This window comes from Vulpes lagopus, chromosome 8 (genome assembly GCF_018345385.1).
Source record: "Vulpes lagopus strain Blue_001 chromosome 8, ASM1834538v1, whole genome shotgun sequence".
NCBI lineage: Eukaryota > Metazoa > Chordata > Mammalia > Carnivora > Canidae > Vulpes > Vulpes lagopus.
In genome coordinates, this window is record NC_054831.1 from 123,541,989 (window position 1) to 123,561,394 (window position 19,406).

The window sequence follows — 19,406 nt, forward strand, 5'->3', positions numbered from 1 at the left end:
ATGGTGTGGCCATCAATCCTCAGTACCTGACCTTTTCCCTAGGCAGACTAATGGCCATTTAGTTCACTTGGTCCTCACCACAGAAATGACTCTGTAGAATATTTTACTGGCTGTGCTAGTGGCCATCTATCTCAATCCCTAGCCTTCCTGTCACCTCTGTAATAGCAACTGTGAATTGCTTTTAGCTTTCAGTATATAGCATGATATTTCTTACACGAAACTGCGATCTTCTGTGTTACCAAATACCTCTCCCTACTCCACATCACCTCTAGAATATTCATCTAGCCTCTCTTGTCCAGCTGATATTTCTACTGAAATCTGATTATGTGTAATTATAGTCCTGCTACTCAAAGTGTGGTCCATGGACCAGCAGCATCAGCATCACGTATCAGCTTTTTAGAAGAGCAGTATTTCAGGGCCCACCCCGACCTATTTTATCTAAGCCTGCTTTTTCACCAGATCCCTAGACCATCTGTGCACACATTAAAACTTGGGACGTACTGGCCCAAGTAAATCTCTCACTCTCATGGAACTTCCACTACCACATCTCAGAAAACATCATCTACTTAGATAATCAGTATTTATCTCCAAAGCTCAACTCTCCTTCCCTTAACTGGGAACACTGTTCAGGGTTAATTATTCCATTTTCTTATTTTTCTTTCTGGGGATCACAGACCAGATCCCCACCTAAGTACAATTTAACCAAATGAAGTACTTCTATTACTACTCAGCCTTCAACACCCAGCAAACATCACTTCATTTAAAAAGGCCTCCCTGGGATCCCTGAGTGGCACAGCGGTTTGGCGCCTGCCTTTGGCCCAGGGCGCGATCCTGGATACAGGGGATCGAGTCCCACTTCGGGCTCCCGGTGCATGGAGCCTGCTTCTCCCTCTGCCTATGTCTCTGCCTCTCTCTCTCCTCTCTCTGTGTGACTATCATAAATAAATAAAAATTAAAAAAAAAAATAAAAAGGCCTCCCTGATCCCACAGTAAAGACTGTTACCCAGTACATGCTCACACAGCATCCTGTACCATAGGAACATTTAATCACAGTTATAAATAAATAGTACTTTAGTTAATTAACTGTTTAAATGTAAAGTCCACAAGAACAAAAGAGCTGCCTATTTTGTTGCCTACTTTATCCTCAGTACCCTGCACACTGCAGAAACTCAACACGTTTGTTGAATGAATGACCTGCAGTACACAAGTGTTTTGGATCTATAGTAAAGCTGTTACCAAAGTACACACTTAAAGTGAAGGTAGATGGAGAGATCATGCACAGATGACAAGGAAGGGTATCAGGAAAAAGCAACATCAACAAAGGGGACAAATACAGCTTCTGCTCTGAAGATTACCATTGCACCTGGCTCCCCATCTGTTCTGGTCTCCAACAGGAAAAAATGAATTTAATCAGCCTTGCTCTGCGTACCAGACTATCACTCCACTTGGCCTACCTGCCACTGACTGGCTCAGCCTACAGTGGGGGTTCTCAAAGTGTTTTCTATTATTGAACCTAACATGAAAGAAATCTGCAAAAATGTAAAACCACACCACTCTTCTACTGAATTTATTATTATTTTTATATCAGCTTGTAATTATTTAAAGTGTCTTAATTTCTAATACAGTAAATATTGATAAATATTACCCATATAAACCAAGAACAGAAAGAGGTCTTGAGACAAAAATGATTGAGAAATTGTGTACTACAGAAAGTTGTATGCAAGCATCAAGGTAAAATGGCCTAGCCCCCACTGCTATGTTCTGCACCTGCATCCTGGTGTGCAATCCAGAGAGGAGGGACTCCTGAGAAGACCTAAGGTACTCCTTATTTTGTCTTTTCTATTCTAGGCTTCCTGTAGACTGCCAAGAGAACCATTGAGAGTCAATTACATACACACACATATGCACGCACACACACACAGCCACTCCAATAACAAATCTAGTGCAAAATATGCCCCATTTAGAAAGAATAAAGAAAACCTAGAATAGAAATCTTTTTAAAGAGCTTTTAAGAATTGTGTGGTAGGGCGCCTGGGTGGCACAGTCAGTTAAGCGACTAACTCTTGGTTTTGGCTGGGGTCATGACCTGGGGTTGTGAGATCGAGCCCCATTCCCAAGCAGGACTCAGCGTTAAGTCTGCTTGGGATTCTCTCTCCCTCTGTCCCTTTCCAACCACCACCACCCCACCACCACGCATATGCTCGCTCTCTAAAATAAACAAATCTTTTAAAAAATTATGTAGTATGGTGTTTTTACAAAGGACTATATAGACTACAGAGATATCAGGGACAGGTACTGTAACTTAACACAACTGGAGAATTTAGAGTTTTAAGAAATTCTGTTTCAAAAATACTTTCATCTGAAAAAAAGAAAACATACTACTTTGGACAGTGTGGCCTCTGTGAGGTTTGGGATGTGGATGTTGCCGAAGCACAGGAAGAGAAAGAGAACAACCCACAGGATTACACTTCCTATCTTCAGCAGGAGTAATCATCTACCTAATCACACTTTACACTTACATCATATGTGTAATTTTTCCAAATACTTTCACATTAATTATCTCATTTTAGCCTTACAACTGTGAAAGAGGCAGGGTAGTTATTACCCTCTCACAGGAAAGAAACCTGGGGAACTGGGAGCAGAGAGGCTGCAGGGTGCTGGTGAAAGAGCACAGAAACAGGAGTCTGGAGACCGCAGAGAACATAGTGATTTCTACGTGGAAAGCTGTGCTGCTGCTAGAAAAATTAATGAATACATTTCTATGGAAAGAAATGGAGAAGACATTAAGTGAGGAGAAAAGCCAAGAAACTTGTATGTAAAACAGAATCTTATTTTTGTTAAGGAAGAAATTCAGTTTGCTTACATAGAAAGAAAGAAAAAAAAAACAATACTTAAAAATTATATAACAGTGATCACCCCAAAGCAGGACTATTAAATTAAGGTCTGTTGCATTATGCTAATACACTGTCATATTCATTTTTTTCATAACAAGTATGTGTTACTTTAACTTTTTTTAATTCTTCATATTGAAGTAACTTTGGACTTACAGAAAAGTTGCATGAATAGCACAAAGAATTCCCTTGTATCTTTCATTCAGAATGCACAAATGATAAAACATTTTATCATGTTCTTATCATTCTCTCCCTATATATGTTATATTCTTTTTTAAAATCAAAGTCCGGAAATTAACATTGATAGTAACATACTATTATCTGATCTAGACACCTTATTCAAATTTCAGTAATTATCTCACTAATGTCCTTTATTTTTTTTAAAGATTTATTTATTTTAGAGAGAGAGTGGGGGCGGGGGGGGAAGGGCAGAGGAATAGGGAGTGAGAGAATTGCAAGCAGACTCCACACTCAGCAGTGAGACTAACGTGGGACTGGATCTCAGGACACTGAAATCATGACCTGAGCCGAAACCAATCGTCATACGTTCAACCAACTGAGCCACCCAGGCACCCCTCACTAATATCCTTTAAAGCAACAGATAAATAAGAGATTGATCAATCAAGAGATCCTGGTCCAATCACATTTTGTACCGTTGTCATATCTATACTGTTTTTTTTAAAATTTATTTAATTGAGATTGTCATTTTGAGAAGGAAAAAATTTTCCTGGTACCTGTTGTTTCACCTGTAAAACCAAGATAAAGATACTTGCCCTATATGTAGCAGATAGCCTGAAAGTATCATATGAGTTGTTACACATAAACATCACTCAGAAATGATGAAGTAGCACAATACAACAGAAAGAGGACAGACTTTGGAGTTAGAAAGATATGGGCCTCTACCAAGTAACTAAACCTGGGGCAACTTTGGTTTCTTCACATATGAAACTGAAGCTAATACCCTAACTGAAACAAAATAAGACAAAGAAAAAAAATAATAGTAGTAGTAACAGCAAATAATTTTATGAGCAATTATCTGTGTCAGGCATTATGGTAAGTTTTTTTTATGTGACTTATCTCAATTACCCTTATAGCAGTCCTATAAAGTAGGTGGTATTATTTACCATTTTCATTCTACAGATGAGAAAAATGAGGGCTAAAGTAAATAAGTGACTTGTTCAAGGTCACACAACTAGTGTCAGGGACATTCTTTGAAGTCAGGTTCATATGACTTTAAAGTCCATATGCTTATCCATCACACTGGACTTTCTCATCTCACATTAGATAGTCAATAAATATTATTTTCCTTCTTTATATCCTTTCCTACATACACATTCAAGTTATATAATTCTTTAATTCTCCAAGAGAACCAAGTTTTTAAAAAATGAGGATCTGATGTACTTTATGAAAGAATAAACCCTCAGTATCTCATTCATAAATTTATAAACTTAATGTGTAAACACACTATGAAGCTCTATAGAAAAAAATTAAAGTCAAATATCCTTTACAAAAATAACTATGGCAGAAAAGATGGGACAACTCAAGACTGCTTTCCAGGAAAATTCACACTCCTAGAATGATCATTGTAATAGAGAAACATGTATTTCAAAAATAAAAAGATAATTCATTTTTTGAAAAAGTCATAAATATCACAAAATATGAGGTATAGCTTGTCAGGTCTAGAGCAAGACAAGAAAATAATGCTTATTATACCTGAGTAAGAAGACTCCAGCCTTAATATTTCTTTCATTTGAGATAGGAGATTTTGTTTGACCATGAACATGGCATTCTCTCTATAATTCAAGTGCCCTCACTACAAGATAGGCAAAATACTGATGTTAGCACTAAGCAACTGACTTGGTTTTCTGAAGCGCTTTGAAGATGAACAAAGTAATGATATAATTTAAAAACAGAGCTAGGCTGTTTTTAGCCACCTTTCCTGTGCTAGTTAAGGAAATGGATTTCAAACAGTGTAAATCCATCAATGATGTCTACAGATACACCCAAAGTGGGCTAAATGCACTATTTCAATCTACTAAATGCAAAATCTCTGGAAAAAAAAAAGGCAACAGAAGAGATGGATGAGGGATAAATTATTTCTGATGTCACAATCCCATGACTCAACATGAGTACATTGTCCTTAAAAGCAGCAGAGGAAAACAAAGGAATGAAGGTTAGTGCTATGAGGGGGTTTCAAAACTTGGGGATGATAGGCATTTTGGAAGGTTAATGAGCAGAGGCCAATTTGACATGAGTTAAGTTAGATGTCAAATATATTCTAACAGTTGATTACTCTTTTTTTTAGGTTTCCATTACCAGGATCCGTGTGCCTAAAGGTGAGAGACACTGAGGAAATAATCACTCCTTGGGTACTTGAAGAAATTTATGAAGAGGAAAAAAAAATATCTAGCAAAGGATATGTGTTTCTATTGTTGGAGGAACAACATTATAGTTATAGGTAGTTAGGTATAGTTAGGTAGCTTGTTGAGCAAGCAACTTTTTTCTTCTGGACCTATTTCTTGAAAACAATCCAAGTAAAATAATTACATCCAAATCTAGTAAACCTAGAGAATAAAAGTAATCAGTATCTTTAAACTACATCCTTTAAAGTATGTAGGAAAGGATATAGATATAAAGAAGAGCACACTAAATTTCATCAAGAAAAGTAACCTAGGGGCACCTGGCTGGCTCAGTGGGCAGAGCATGCGACTCTTGATCTCAGGGTTTTGAGTTTGAGCCCCATGACAGGTAGGAAGAAAGGAAAAAAGTAACCTAATTACAGTTATTTTACTTTGAGGCCTTAACCATGTTTAAAATTTCTGACTCCCAAGACTCCACAAGATACATATTTTTGTTATACTCACTTAAGTATCACCTAGATGGTAACCTAGAAAATGACAAAACAAAACAAAACACACACACACACACACACACACACACACACACAAAATCCCAAAGGGAAGATCTGGGGGAAATGGCCAAAGAAGGGCACCTGGGTGGCTCAGTGGTTGAGCTTCTGCCTTCAGCTCAGGGCGTGATCCTGGGGTCCTAGGATGGAGTCCCACATCAGGCTCCCTGCAGGGAGCCTGCTTCTCCCTCTGCCTAGGTCTCTGCCTCTCTCTCCCCATCATTCATGAATAAATAAATAAAATCTTGGGACGCCTGGGTGGTTCAGTGGTTGAGCATCTGCCTTTGTCTCAGGTTGTGATGCTGGGGTCCTGGGATCAAGTCTTGCATCTGGCTCCCCACAGGGAGCCTGCTTCTCCCTCTACCTGCGTCTCTGCACCTCTCTCTCTGTGTGTCTCATGAATCAAATCTTTTAAAAATATATAAAGGAAGTCTTTAAAAAAGAAAGAAAGAAGTGGCCAAAGAAAAAGACTCTGGAAATACAAGTCCTTACCAAATAGGAATTGGCTTCAGAATATTTGGCAAATAACAAGAAAATGAAAATAATAAGTTATTAATTCTTCCATTAAAATCAATCTCCAAATCTAGTGAGGTTCAAGAAAGGCCATCAAGAATAAAAAAAAAAAAAAAGGAGAATATCACTAATGAAACAGGAAGCTCTAAAGCAAATAATCTGAACTAGATCACATTCCTTCATTCTCCTGCCTCAACTCGTAGCAGAAATTTAAAGGGATTTTCAAAACACCAAATGAAACTAAACTGCCAAGAGTATTCAGACAAGAATCATCATAAATGAAAGTTGAGGAAAGTACCTTTCTTTTAAGGTAATACACAACTGGCAAAAACCAAGTACAAAACTCCAGTGTGGCAGATTTGTTTAAATGGCATTTCATGGTAACTGCAAATATAAGGATTAGGTGAACACCTCACTGGAAAGGTTATTCAAAACTTAACCCCTTCCCCAGCACCTCTCTAAAACAATACGGAATCTATCACTTTCATGTCAGGTCCAGTGTTGCTGAAGTTAAGCCTCCCCAGATTACCAAAATGCTTTTCAGCTCTGAGGTTGCAACACTGGTGTCTGGGGTTTCGGTTGCAGAACACATGTACAACCAAGGCAGCCAAGGGTCATGCCAGCCTCTAGTGGCTTTAATAAGCATAGCCCAAAGGAGGCTAAAACTAGGCTTAGGAAACATCTTTAATTAAAGAGGCAGGAGAAGCAGGAAAGTGAAATCTCTGGAGATCCGATTATTTAGACTAGGGTCTGAAAAAGGAAATTAGGAAGCTGAGAAGGATGCAAACTTTGATCATTTCAAAAGTCAAAGGCCAGGAAATGGTTTTCTGAAACAAAGATAGGACAAGGTATTATATCTACCAGGGAAGTCCTGAGTCCTCAGCTCTAGTCTGAAGGCATGAAGCTGTAAAAATCTAAGAGTCAGGTATAGTACTGCACCACTAAGCTTCAAACAGCATGCTACACGCAGAACCCGGCATCCGACAACAGGAAGTATTCATAAATTCACAAGTGAAGAGGCGCCACCAGTAACAAAGATATAAAACAGTTTCCTGAAGCTTAATGCATGTGCCTTACTTAAAATGCCTATTATGCCAATTTGGGTAAGTAACAATTTTAACTGCAGAGGCTTTATTTTTTTTTTTTAAATTTTTATTTATGATAGTCAGAGAGAGAGAGAGAGGCAGAGACACAGGCAGAGGGAGAAGCAGGCTCCATGCACCGGGAGCCTGATGTGGGATTCGATCCCGGGTCTCCAGGATCGCGCCCTGGGCCAAAGGCAGGCGCCAAACCGCTGCGCCACCCAGGGATCCCCAGAGGCTTTAAACATAAACATCTCTGCACCTGTCTTCTACTTAACACACTTCATCTTCTCATTTTCCCATCTTCCCATTATAAAGTCAGTAATTCTCAGGGGGGAGGAAGTGGGGAGCAGGGCAAAGTGATAGATGGGCAAACCACAGAGGATCCCCTTAAGGCTTTCAAAAACTATAGAGCACTCAAACCCCACCTCACCTGGAGCAGCACTGCATGTAATTAGACATTACTGTTGGGAGTGTCTGGTGCATGTGTGAAGGCAGACATGGACAGGGAATCACTGCCATAAAACCCAAGGACCTCGGAAATGTCACAGTTAAGTTGTTCAAGTCATTTATTTTGCTTTCTCTTACTACTAACCTTTCCTTATAACTTCTGAAGTTCTTTCACATTTATCTCATTTGAGTTAGAATAATATTCCCCCACTTGGCGACCCAGTGGCGACCGTCTTACTTCATCATAAAATAGCACAGGGCAAAATAAAATGCATCAGGTGAACAACTAAAATAGCAAGCTAAAATGTAATTTAACAAAAATATTTTTCCTTGAACAGAACACAAAGTTCTTTGGGACCTCAAAAGCGCTGTACAAATTTAAGAAGGCATCATAATGATCTACTAGACTGTAATCTCCTTGAAGACAAGAAGCCATATCTTATCCTGTGTCTTCCACAATTCCCTGAACAATGCAGGTTCTTCACTGAGTAGGATGAATTGTTTATATTCATTTATTTATTAACTCACACACTCAACATTTATTGAGCACTGAATTCCTACTGTGGCTCTGTGCTGGCCCAGACCGTTCTTAAATGACGTTGAATTTTAGTCCTTAACAACATAAAAGAAACTTACCATTCCTGTTTCTTTTCTCTTATTCTTGATTATTAATTTGATAATAGTAATCAGTATTATTGATTAACATAACATTTCTGTACACTTCAGTTTTCAAACAATGGGCATATACATAAATGTAGATAATACTGATATGTCCAACTTCCTTCTACCTTGCCCCTGACAATAATCATATCATTTGACAATCACCTCAGTCACAGTTGCTGGATTGGAGCCCATAATTAAAAGCATCTCAGCAACAGGATTTTTTTTCAGCAAGACCAAGCAGCAACTGACCCTTTGTTTTGACTACACAACTTCTGTTTACAGACGTAACAAATCTTATAGTCTCTCTTGCCTCCTTAAAGAATAAACTAAACATGTTATGTGGTAACAATAGCATGTTAAATAATATTTGTAGAGCCTGCTAGAATTTATAGATTCACAAACTGAATATGAGCTCCTTTAGTCCTCAGGACTCATTTGACAGATGAGAGAATGGGGCTCAAAGTGGCAGAGCTGGGATTCTGAACCCCCCAGTCCAGTGCTCTCTTCATCACAGCTGCCTCCTTGCTATGTCCAGGCTCAAAAAGTTGTGCAGACTGAGAACATGAAAATAATGTCCATGAAAGGTTATGCTGTGAAACAGTAGATAGTGGTCATCAAAACTGTCAAAAGAGCCTCAGGAAAAAAACAAAGCTCTCTGTTTCATGAGACCAAAATTGGCCAGATGTTGAGAAACAGAATGGGTAATAAATGGTATGAAAAACAATTTAATACAGAGTTAAGTTCGATGATCACAGAAATTTGATACTCAGAAATCGTCAAACACCATAATTATAACTGGCCCACTCATTCTGTTTGCTTTAGAAATAAAGGACAATTTTCTAATTCTTTTTTTAAAACAGAACTGGAAAAAACCAAAACTCTGATCTTGTTCTTTAGTCCAACACTCCATATTATAAACTAAGAAACAGGTTAATAAATTAAAACATTGATTTGATATATGATACTCCAAAAGGAAAAACAGGTAGAAATATATCTAGGTCTTTGATTAACATCTAACTTAAAGAAAGCCAAACAGAGAAGGGTAAACAGATTTGAGAGCTGCTGGGTTTTAAAATTTTACAGCAAAACTCTGAATAACTTGCATAGCATATTTACTTTAGGGTAAGAAAATTCAAATTCCAGAAAATCATCACTAAAATAATAAATCTTCATTAGACAATGAATTCACTCCACATTGCTCACATTGATTGAGTGGTTACTACTTGGCAGGTACCAAATTCAGCATCATTTGTTCAAATACAAAGAGATGTCAAAATACAACACATGTAAAAAAAAAAAAAAAATACAACACATGTAAACAATATGGGATCCCCAATCTTCTTTCTGTAAAAGTATAACATCATATGTTATTGTGAATAGCAGCCATTCAAAGCCCTTGATCTATAATTCTGTTTAATACGCTTTTTCTATTCTTGTGTCACTATTAAGTTGTTCAAATCTTTTTCAATGGGCAATTTTCAAAAATCCTTCCTAAAGGATCATAGTGTCTTTAACTTACAGAGACATTTCCCTGGACCCATTAAATCTGTAAGAAAATGGTTTTTGCTTTTTCAGTTTTAGTTTAAAGGGTCAGATTTGACTGATTCAGCATAGATTTTGGCCTGGCCCTTACAGCTAGAAGACGGGCTGGCACATAGTATATACATTTGTTGAATGAATGAATTGTTCCTATGATCTATGTCTCATTACATAAGGATATACCTATATATAAGGATAAATACACAAGACCTTTATACTTTGACTGACTGCTTCATGCTTTTAAACTTGAAATAAAGAAAACCCCTGAAGTTTACATCACTCAGCTGCTTGTGAAAAGCAATCTTCATATATGTAAACAACAGCATGTGCAAGGTGTACAGCTATGCTGAGACTTGGTCACTGGCTTAGTGACAGCTTGGGTGTCATCAGCTACTTCACATATTTCTCTAAGTCCCACAGCTACAAGGGCTAAATTGTAAAATACCACGAAGACTCAATTAAGCCAAAATGCACATGCTGAGAATTCTCCTCTGTCAACTGTTTCTCCACCGAAATCATTTATCAACGCAAGTACCATGCAGAATGAACATTCTGAGACGAACCAGAAAATAACAGGTCGCACACACGTTCTGCTTTGGAAGCTGCGATTGTCACTAAGTTGCCCCATGAACCTGTTGTCCTTCTCCCTCTCACAGCCAGTGAATCCAGTTTCTATTTAAAGGGACGCTGCTTTTTTTGGGGGGGGGGGAGAAAAAGAAAATTGCGAGCTTGGGGGGGGAGCCCTTTTAAAACAAGAAAACTATCTGCTTAGAATGGTCAAAATAATGTTCGCCGAGAAAATGATCATCAGCTCCTTCTGAGTCTGGAGCGAGGCCACAGGGCATGATTAGGGGGTATCGGCTTCAGCCCTCGGTGCCAAGTGTGAGATCCCGCAAGAGAAGTAGAGGGCGAAAGAAGGGGCAACGTGGCCACCTGCCCAGCCTGCGGGGGCCGTGGGGCCACCGCCTGCTCCCAACTTTTGTCCGCCTTTCCCCTAGCGCGTACGGTCCACGCGTCTCCCGACTCAGGCCGGCGACTCCCAGGCCGGGGCCGCACCGGGCGCGGGGGGCTGGGGGGCAGCGGAGGCCCGGCGGCCCCGGGAGCGGCCCTCGGGGCCCGGCTGCGCGGGCGGGGGGCGCGGGAGGGGAGGGGAGGGGGCCCTCCGCCCCTCCCCCCGGCGGGGCCGGGGAGCTCCCAACGGCGGCGCGGCGGCTTCCTCGGCCAGCGCCCGCCGCGCCCTCCCCGCCCGGCCGGCGGCCCTCGCCACGCCCCGCGCCCCCGGGGCGCACCCCTGCGGGCCGGCCGGAGCCCCCCGGGCCGCGCTCCGCCGGAGAGCCCCCGGCGCGGCGTGCGGCCTAGTCGGGGTTACATAACGGGGCCGGGCCCCTCCGGAGCCGGCCGGGGGCCGCGGGGCCCGCGCGGGCGGAGGCGGGGGCGCCGCCGCTCACCTGCCGTAGATGCCCTCGGTGATCCGATTCCGCTTTAGGGGGCGGCGGAGCTTGCTGCAGTCGGCGTTCCGCCGCTTCATCCTCCCGCTGGGGGGCCGGGTGCCCGCGCCGCCTCCGCCGCCGTCTCTCACCTCAGCCGCCGCCGCCGCCGCCGCCGCCGCCGCCGGCCCGCCCCGCGTCGGGCCTGGACTCTACCCCTGGGGCCGGTCACACAGACATGGAGCCAGCACCCGGGGGGAGGGGGTGGGACGGGGAGGGGGGGCTCAGAGCCTCCTCCGCCTTCGGAAACAAAGAAATGACAATTCCGGGGCCCGCCCGCCCCAGCACCAGCCAGCCGCCTGCCCCGCCTCCTCGGCTCCGACGGATGGCCCTCGGGACCAATCGAAGGCGCCGCTACGCCGCCGCTGGCCAATCCAAGGGCCCGCTGAGGCAAAACGGATTCTAGAACCCGCCTCTTTGAAGGGCAGAAGAATGCGCCAATCAGTGTGGTGCCTGTGTGCGCGCCTGGGCCTATCAGAAAAGATTTAAATAGAGGCTTATAAATAGGCCCTATAAATATAACATCCTATATTATGCCTTATTGCGAAGGTGCGCTTCATGACTGTTGGGTTGCGTTTCGTTGTATTATAGTCCATGCTGGAGCACACCGCGGTATATTCGTTGCCCGCTATCACTAGGACCGCATGAAACCGGGAGGCCTGGGTTTGCGGCATGTGCTGTTTCTGCGCTGACATGTGCTCCAGTCCGTCGCGTCATTATGTAAGGGGCTCGCAGCATCCATCCCCCCCGGCCCCGGGAACCTCCGGGGTCAGCGCCGGGGGCCCCTTCTGCGGATCCCGGAGCGTGCGGCCAGGGCGGCCGCGTCAGCGCGCGACGGGGTACGAATGACAAAGCAAACCACACACACACACACACACACACATACACACACACACACCCTGCCAGCTCCGGGCGACGTGGTGACAGCGCGGCGGCCAATCGGAGGAGGCGCGAGGCGGGGCTTCTGCAGTCCCGCCCCCTGGAGGCCGCGTCAGAGGGGGCGGGGCCGTGGGTGCGCGCGACGTCGCACTGGGCAGCCGGGGGTGGTGGGGCGGCGCGACCCTCGCTCCACGTCCGCGGGGCGGGCTGTGCGGCTGGCTCCGCGGGCACCGCGCCAGCTGGACTCGGCGAGCGTCGGCGTCCGGGGACGCGTCGGTGCCGGGCGAGGGGCCGGTGCGGCGGGGACCCAGGGCCGGCTCGGCGGACGTCGGGTCGCCGGGCAGCGACCCCTCTCACCCAACCCTCCTAGAGCACGAGCTGGTGCCAGGCACCGTGCTGAGTGCCTTGCATCTACTTGCTCGTTGACTTCTCGTGACTCCCTTGCAACGCAGGAGTGACAAAATCACATTATAGAAGACAGCAAAGATTCTTTTTAAAAAGGAAGGTCATTAAAGAAAACTGGGAAGCTGTCGAAAAGCAGCTGAAGGGAAAAGAAAACACCCGGGGATTTCATCACCTCAACACGACCACCATCAGCATCCTAATTTTTTTTTCTTTTCTGTTTTCCCCCCCATGGGTGATATTATTATTACTGTTACTGCTATTATTACTGAACAGAGTAGTCATTATACTAGATCTTCAACTCTGTATTGTGTTCTTTGTTTTTTTTTTATTTTTTAAAAAAACATTTTATTTATTTTTTCATGAGAGAGACAGAGAGAGAGAGAGAGGCAGAGAGACAGGCAGAGGGAGAAGCAGGCTCCCCTTCGGGTCAGGAGCCGGATGCAGGACTGGATCCCAGGACTCGGGGATTACCACCGGAGCCGAAGACAGAAGCTCAACTGCTGAGCCACCCAGGCGTCCTGTGTTCTGTTCTTTCATATAAACATTGTCCCATGTTACTATACGTCCTTCCTAAATATTTCTGATGGTTGCTGAATCTCCTATCAAGTAGCTGTACCAACTTAACCAGGTGCCAACAGTAGGACTGTGAGGTGGTCTTCCAGCACATTTTTAAAACTTCCAGGAAGCAGATGGTATCTGACTTTGCCCTGAGTTGGGCGGACCTCTTCCTGCCCTGTAATCACCCCCTACATCAACACCCCCTGCCAAGGAGGAACTTGTGATTTGTATCAAATTCATCATTCTCATCTGCTATTCTCCATTATTTTATCCTGCTCACAAATCTTTAAAGGTCTTCCAGTGCCTGAAAACCATTTTTTTTATTATGGCATCCGGAGCTATCACATTGGGAACCCAGTCTCCTTTTCCAGGCCTACCCAGGCCAGCAAGCCTTATCTACTCACTGTCCTCAAACCCACTGCAACGTTAACTTCCCTCCTTCCTACCTTTGCTCCCACACAGAGCATCTCCAGCCCAGTGCTGCTCCTAAGTCATGGTTTCTTGGGTGAGGCTTGTTCATCCACCAAAGACAAAGCTTCTTGGGGGATTGGATCCATACTCTGGAGAGATGCAGTTTAGAAAAATTTCAAGAGTACCTGCTTTTTTCAGACCAGGATTGAAATTCCAGCTTGGTCACTTACTAGCTTGGGCAAGTTATAGAATCTTAGAACCTCTTTTTTCCACTCAGGTATGTTTTAAGGCTTACAGGATAATGAACTTTCAGGGCCAGGCACGCAGTAGGTAAGAGCAAGCAATTACTATTAGTAGTACCCTGGTTTTTCATCCCTCACTTTTCTCCAGCATGTTGATAAAGTGACACTGGGTGGCCAAGGATAACAAACTCTGTGAGCTCAAACTTTCACCAAGGCTGCCCGTCCTTGTGAAAGGGTCTGAATGGAATGCTCCGCTTGGAGCAGCAGAAAAAGGCTTCAACTGCCAAGGTGAATTGATTCATGGAGGAAGATACAGACAAGACCTAAATCAATATGCTGGAGGCTTGAATGCATTAGGAAGATTACATGGTAAGATCTTGGCTCCAGACTCCATGGGGTCCAGATCTGAATAGCTCTCATCTCCATGACTACAAGGTCCCAGATTACCTGGGAGAGAGACAGTCAACTCAGTAAGGTTATAATGGAGCCATATCCATGATCTTTTCCATTCGTCCTTATGTCCCTGTTATCTAGGAAGGAGCAATGGCACACTGTGGAATGAATAGGTGAGTAATCCAGGGAAAAGATGACAGAGGCGCTGGAGCTCACCTCTAGCCTACCATCCTGACAGGACATTCCATGCTGTAGAAGAAGTATGGAGTGACTGGGAGTTACTTTCAGGCATAGAGCTATATGAGAGAAAGAGAACAGAGAAAATCTCAGGGTGATGGTCTGAGAAGAAGCAATCTGGATTCTAGTCCCAACTACCCAGTATTGAATTACCTGTATACCCTATGCCAAGGTCCCCTCTGGAGACTCTTCAAGCCCTATGTTTAGAAGCAGGTTGTGTTAGTTCCATATTACATATGAGAAAACTGAGGCTCATAGAAAATAAAATTATGCAATTGGCTTGGTAGAGGAGTTTAGCTCAAGGAACAGCTGAATGAGATCAAGTTTTGATGTTAAAGACCATGTTCTGTGCCTATAGATGGTTATTGATGATTAGATTTATTGATCTGATGATTAGCTGGAGTGGGGTGATGAGAGTGGTCCCCTTGCCAAGACCCCAAGCACAGGTCATAGCACTGACCTTCTCCATCACCTTCTCTCTCAGTCCTCCTGCTCCAGCCAGACCATCGCTTTTCCAGGCCCACCCTAGCCCAAGCCCCTTTGGGCTCTAGTCAAGTGCCAGCCTTTCCCCCTCTGAACCCTCAAATGGCTCTTTAGTGTCCTAAGGGCACATCCCTGGGCAGAGATGAGGCAGACCTCCTGCCTGCTACAGAGTCCTCCAGCTCCCATATCTCCACGACCAGTCAGGAACCAGGGGAGATCAGTGACCATTTTACAGATGAGCAAGACAGGGAAGGGAAATCATTGGTTCTCATTCAAAAGACCAAGGCCCAGTCAAGAATTCAGGGCTGTCTCTCCTCTTCTCCTCGAACATTTGATGGGCAAGGGGTTAAGATTTTCACTTGAGCTTCACCTGAGCTCAGAATAGTTCAGAATAGCTTGGAGAGTGATCACCACACCCTGTTTCACAAATAATAAAATTGGATTCCCACCTCTTTCAATAGCATTGATCCCCCAAGCCCACCAGACAGGGCTGGCCCTGCTGTCTTGAACTGTGGTCCTCTGCCGCAGGAGTCACAGAAAAGTTCAGATATTGGGATGGCCACTTCTTATACATGTGTCTCTGTCCCCCAGAGAACCCTGTTAATGAGGGTATTCATTGCAGTGTTTAGAACCAAAACAGGTTAGACATAACCAGATAATCCTGCAAAGGGGGCTGGTCAAACAAATGATCATACATCCTTACCATGGAAGTTGGTGTGCCATGCAGAATGGTGACACATAGCACTTACCATGTACAGTCACTGCTCTAAGTACCATATACACCTTGATCTGATCCTCACAACAACCCTATGAAGTAGAGATTATTACTGATGTCATATTACAAATGAGAAAACTGGCACAGAGCAGTTCAGTTCTTTGCCTAAAGTCACACAGTAAGAGATTTGAACTCAGGTTCAAACTCAGAAATTCTGGCATCCGTGCATGGGTTCTTAGCCACCGTGATATAGTGTTGTAGAAAGATTTTTCAGGACTTGGAAATTACTTATGATATACTGTTCATGAAAGAAGAAAGTTACCAAACAGTATGTGCTGCATAATCCTATTTCTGTAGGAGAAGAAACAAGGCGTAAATTCACATGAATAGGAAAAAAAATCTGAAAAATATACAAAAAGAAGTAGAACTGGTTTTTGGAGATGTTGAAATCATGAGTGTTTTATGTGAACTTTATGCACATCTGCATTTTCAGAGTTTTCTACACTAAGCATGCCAACCTTTGCAATAATAATAATTACTAACATTTGTGGAGAATTTTCCACACATCTGACACTTATGTGCACTTTCTCATTTACTCTTCACAGTCAGGCACCTGGGTGGCTTAGTTGGTTAGGTGCCCTGACTCTTGATTTTGGCTCAGGCCATGATTTTGGGGGTCATGGGATTGAGCCCCACATCAGGCTCTGCACTGGTGGGGAGCCTACTTGAAGATTCTCTCCCCCTGCCCATCCCCCCACTGGCACGCATTCTTTCTCTCAAATAAATAAATCTTAAAAAAAAAAAAATCGGGATCCCTGGGTGGCGCAGCGGTTTGGCGCCTGCCTTTGGCCCAGGGCGTGATCCTGAAGACCCGGGATCGAATCCCATGTCCGGCTCCCGGTGCATGGAGCCTGCTTCTCCCTCTGCCTGTGTCTCTGCCTCTCTCTCTCTCTCACTGTGTGACTATCATAAATAAATAAAAAAAATTAAAAAAAAAATCTTCACAACCACACTATGAGATTGACAACAAGTTTCCCTACTTTATAGGTGAGGAAACAGAGATATTGGTCGTCATATCCAAGTTCACATAGCTAATAATTTTTGGAGTCAGCATTTGAACCCAGACTGCCTGACTTCAAAGCTCATGTTTGTTGAATGAATGACTGACTGACTTAGCCACATGTTAACCAGGGATGCCCAGAGCAGGATCATACTCTTGGTGTGGACAAAATTCCAGCGAGAGGATGGAGGACCCACCTCCCTCCTGCTTGCTGCCCATGACCGAGCTTTACAATGCTTGACTCAGATGAGGAGGGCATAGTGAGCATTCTCATGGAGTCCCATTTTTACAGAAAATACATGATTATGTGTGAATTCTGACTCCCTGACTTGATTCATCACACCTGGAGGAAGCCTGGTCACTTAGAATGCCACAGACATGGCACCACTCACCCACCTTCAATTCTAGAACCCAGCTGCCACTCATGCTTATGTATTCTTGTATTTGCAATAACTCTGTGAGGAAAGTAGAGCAGCTCATCTTATTTGACTCATAAGGAAATTGAGACTGTGAGTAGTTTACTAAATGGAAGGTGGAAGTGCAAAGTAGTTGACAGCATAAGCTGTGGCGTCAGATGAATGTGAGTTGGGTCCCACCCCTAGCATTTATTAGCTGTGTGATATTGAGCACTCACATCACCTCTCTGAGCAGAAGCTCCCTCATCTGTAAGACAGAATGACTGTGCCTGTACTCACAGGCTAGAGGGGAAAAGTAGATGGAATAAAGTATGCAAAATGCTTGGTCTGGTGCTTGGCATTCCAGAAATGGCAGCTATTATTTATTCAACAAATATTTAGGGGCACCAGGGTGGCTCAGTTGGTTAAGCGCCTACCTTTGGCTCAGGTCAGAACCCATAGGTTCTGGGATTGAATCCTGAGTTGGGCTCTCTTCTCCGAGGGGAGTCTGCTTCTTTTCCCTCTGTGCGCTCTCTGTCTCTCAAACAAATAAATAAAATCTTTTAAAAAATATTTATTGATGACCTACTATGGATGGAGCACTAGGTGCTGAGATTCAAGAGTCAAAAGTCCCTAGTCTTCTGTTGCTTGGCTCTGAGAAGGAGAGGGCGGGGGCAGTTATCTGGCAGGAGGAGGGTTTCAGGCAGAGGGAGCAGCAGGTGCACACAGTGCTTTCCCCAGCATTTTATTATGAAAAGTTTCTAACATATGCCGAAGAAGTTGAAAGAATTATATAATGAAAAGCCATTTATCTCCCACCTAGATTCAACAATGAACATTTAACCATATTTGTTTTGTGACGTATCTGCCTTAGATCCCCTGTGCTTTCTTGTACCAGGTGAGCTGCCTTGATGATTTAGAGACAGAATATTTGGAACAATAGTCAGAAAACAGGGACCTTTTGCAAGAGTCAGAGGGGAAGGAAGAACATTCCCCTTTTGACAAATCTGTTGGGAGAGGCCAAGTGTGGGGGACACCTCCCTTTATTAAAGAAAGCCTGTTTGGCGAGGAGCTTGGCCCTCTTGTCAAGCAGTGAGTCCCTCGGTGGGGCAGGAGCAAACTGCACAGGGGTTTCTGGTGTTGTGGAACCAGCTGCCACCCACATTGAGTTTGCCAGTGGGTGAACACAACCGTCAGGGGACTCTGGGCACGGGGCCTGGCGGCGACCAGAAATCTTTGGTGTTCATCTGCCTGACATTTGGTCCCCCTGGGCAGGTGAGTCCAGCTGCCTGGTTTACAAGGTGCTGGTACAAGACCCAGGTCAGCGAGGGTCACGCTTATCTATTCTTGGCGCAGGGGAGACCCTCCTTATAGAAACCCACTTATTAAGAAGTGCTGATGGCCAGAAATCAGAACCGGGGGGTGACCACGAGGGAATGGAAATTTCGATCTCTGACATCTCTAGGGGTGAGGGCACCTTCTCTCCATCGTTACTGTTGAGGTGGCAGAGGGTTGGGGATCCTACGTTCCTAGATTTGGAAGTAGTTAAACACCCAATTGCACAATCTGGGCTTTATGTCTGGGTTGAATCCCAGTTCTACCACTTCCCAGTCCTGTCCCCTTGGGCAAGTCTCGTAACCCTTCTGCACCTCGGGTGCCTCCTTTGTAGTTTAAGGCTAATCCTAACCATCTCACAAGGTCATTAATGAAGAGTGCCTAGAACAGGGCCTAGCAATGTTATGTGCTTGGTACGTGTTAGCTCAGGAAAACGTCTAAAGCAAAAAAGAACTGGTGTCAGTGGTGTGCAGCCATCTTTTCCCCCGTGCATGCATTAAAAGAGATTGTTTTTATTATTTTTTTACAAAAGTGGGAACATACTCTTTTCCACCCAATAGTACATCCTCAGTGTCACTTTTGATAAATCTTAAAAGCATTTTCCTCTGGATTTCCCAAATCCATTCAGGACCATGATACTGGTGGCAAGATGTATGTCCGGTAGTTTATTTGCCAATCCCCTACTACTGGACACTTAAGTTACTTTCAGTTTTTTTCCTTCTGCAAATAAAACTGCGCTGAGCAAGATGTCAACTGTATG

General features: G+C 43.9%; 1 protein-coding gene across 1 annotated transcript in view; it reads right to left on the bottom strand.

The window, feature by feature from the left end:
- MACO1 (macoilin 1) overlaps positions 1–11,788 on the bottom strand; it is a 59,399-nt gene extending 47,611 nt beyond the window's left edge. The window contains exon 1 of the mRNA XM_041765051.1: positions 11,495–11,788. Coding sequence (XP_041620985.1) covers positions 11,495–11,574 — 80 coding nt within the window. The 5' untranslated portion in view covers positions 11,575–11,788. The remainder of the gene's footprint in view (positions 1–11,494) is intronic.
- Between the last annotated feature and the right edge of the window lie 7,618 nt (positions 11,789–19,406).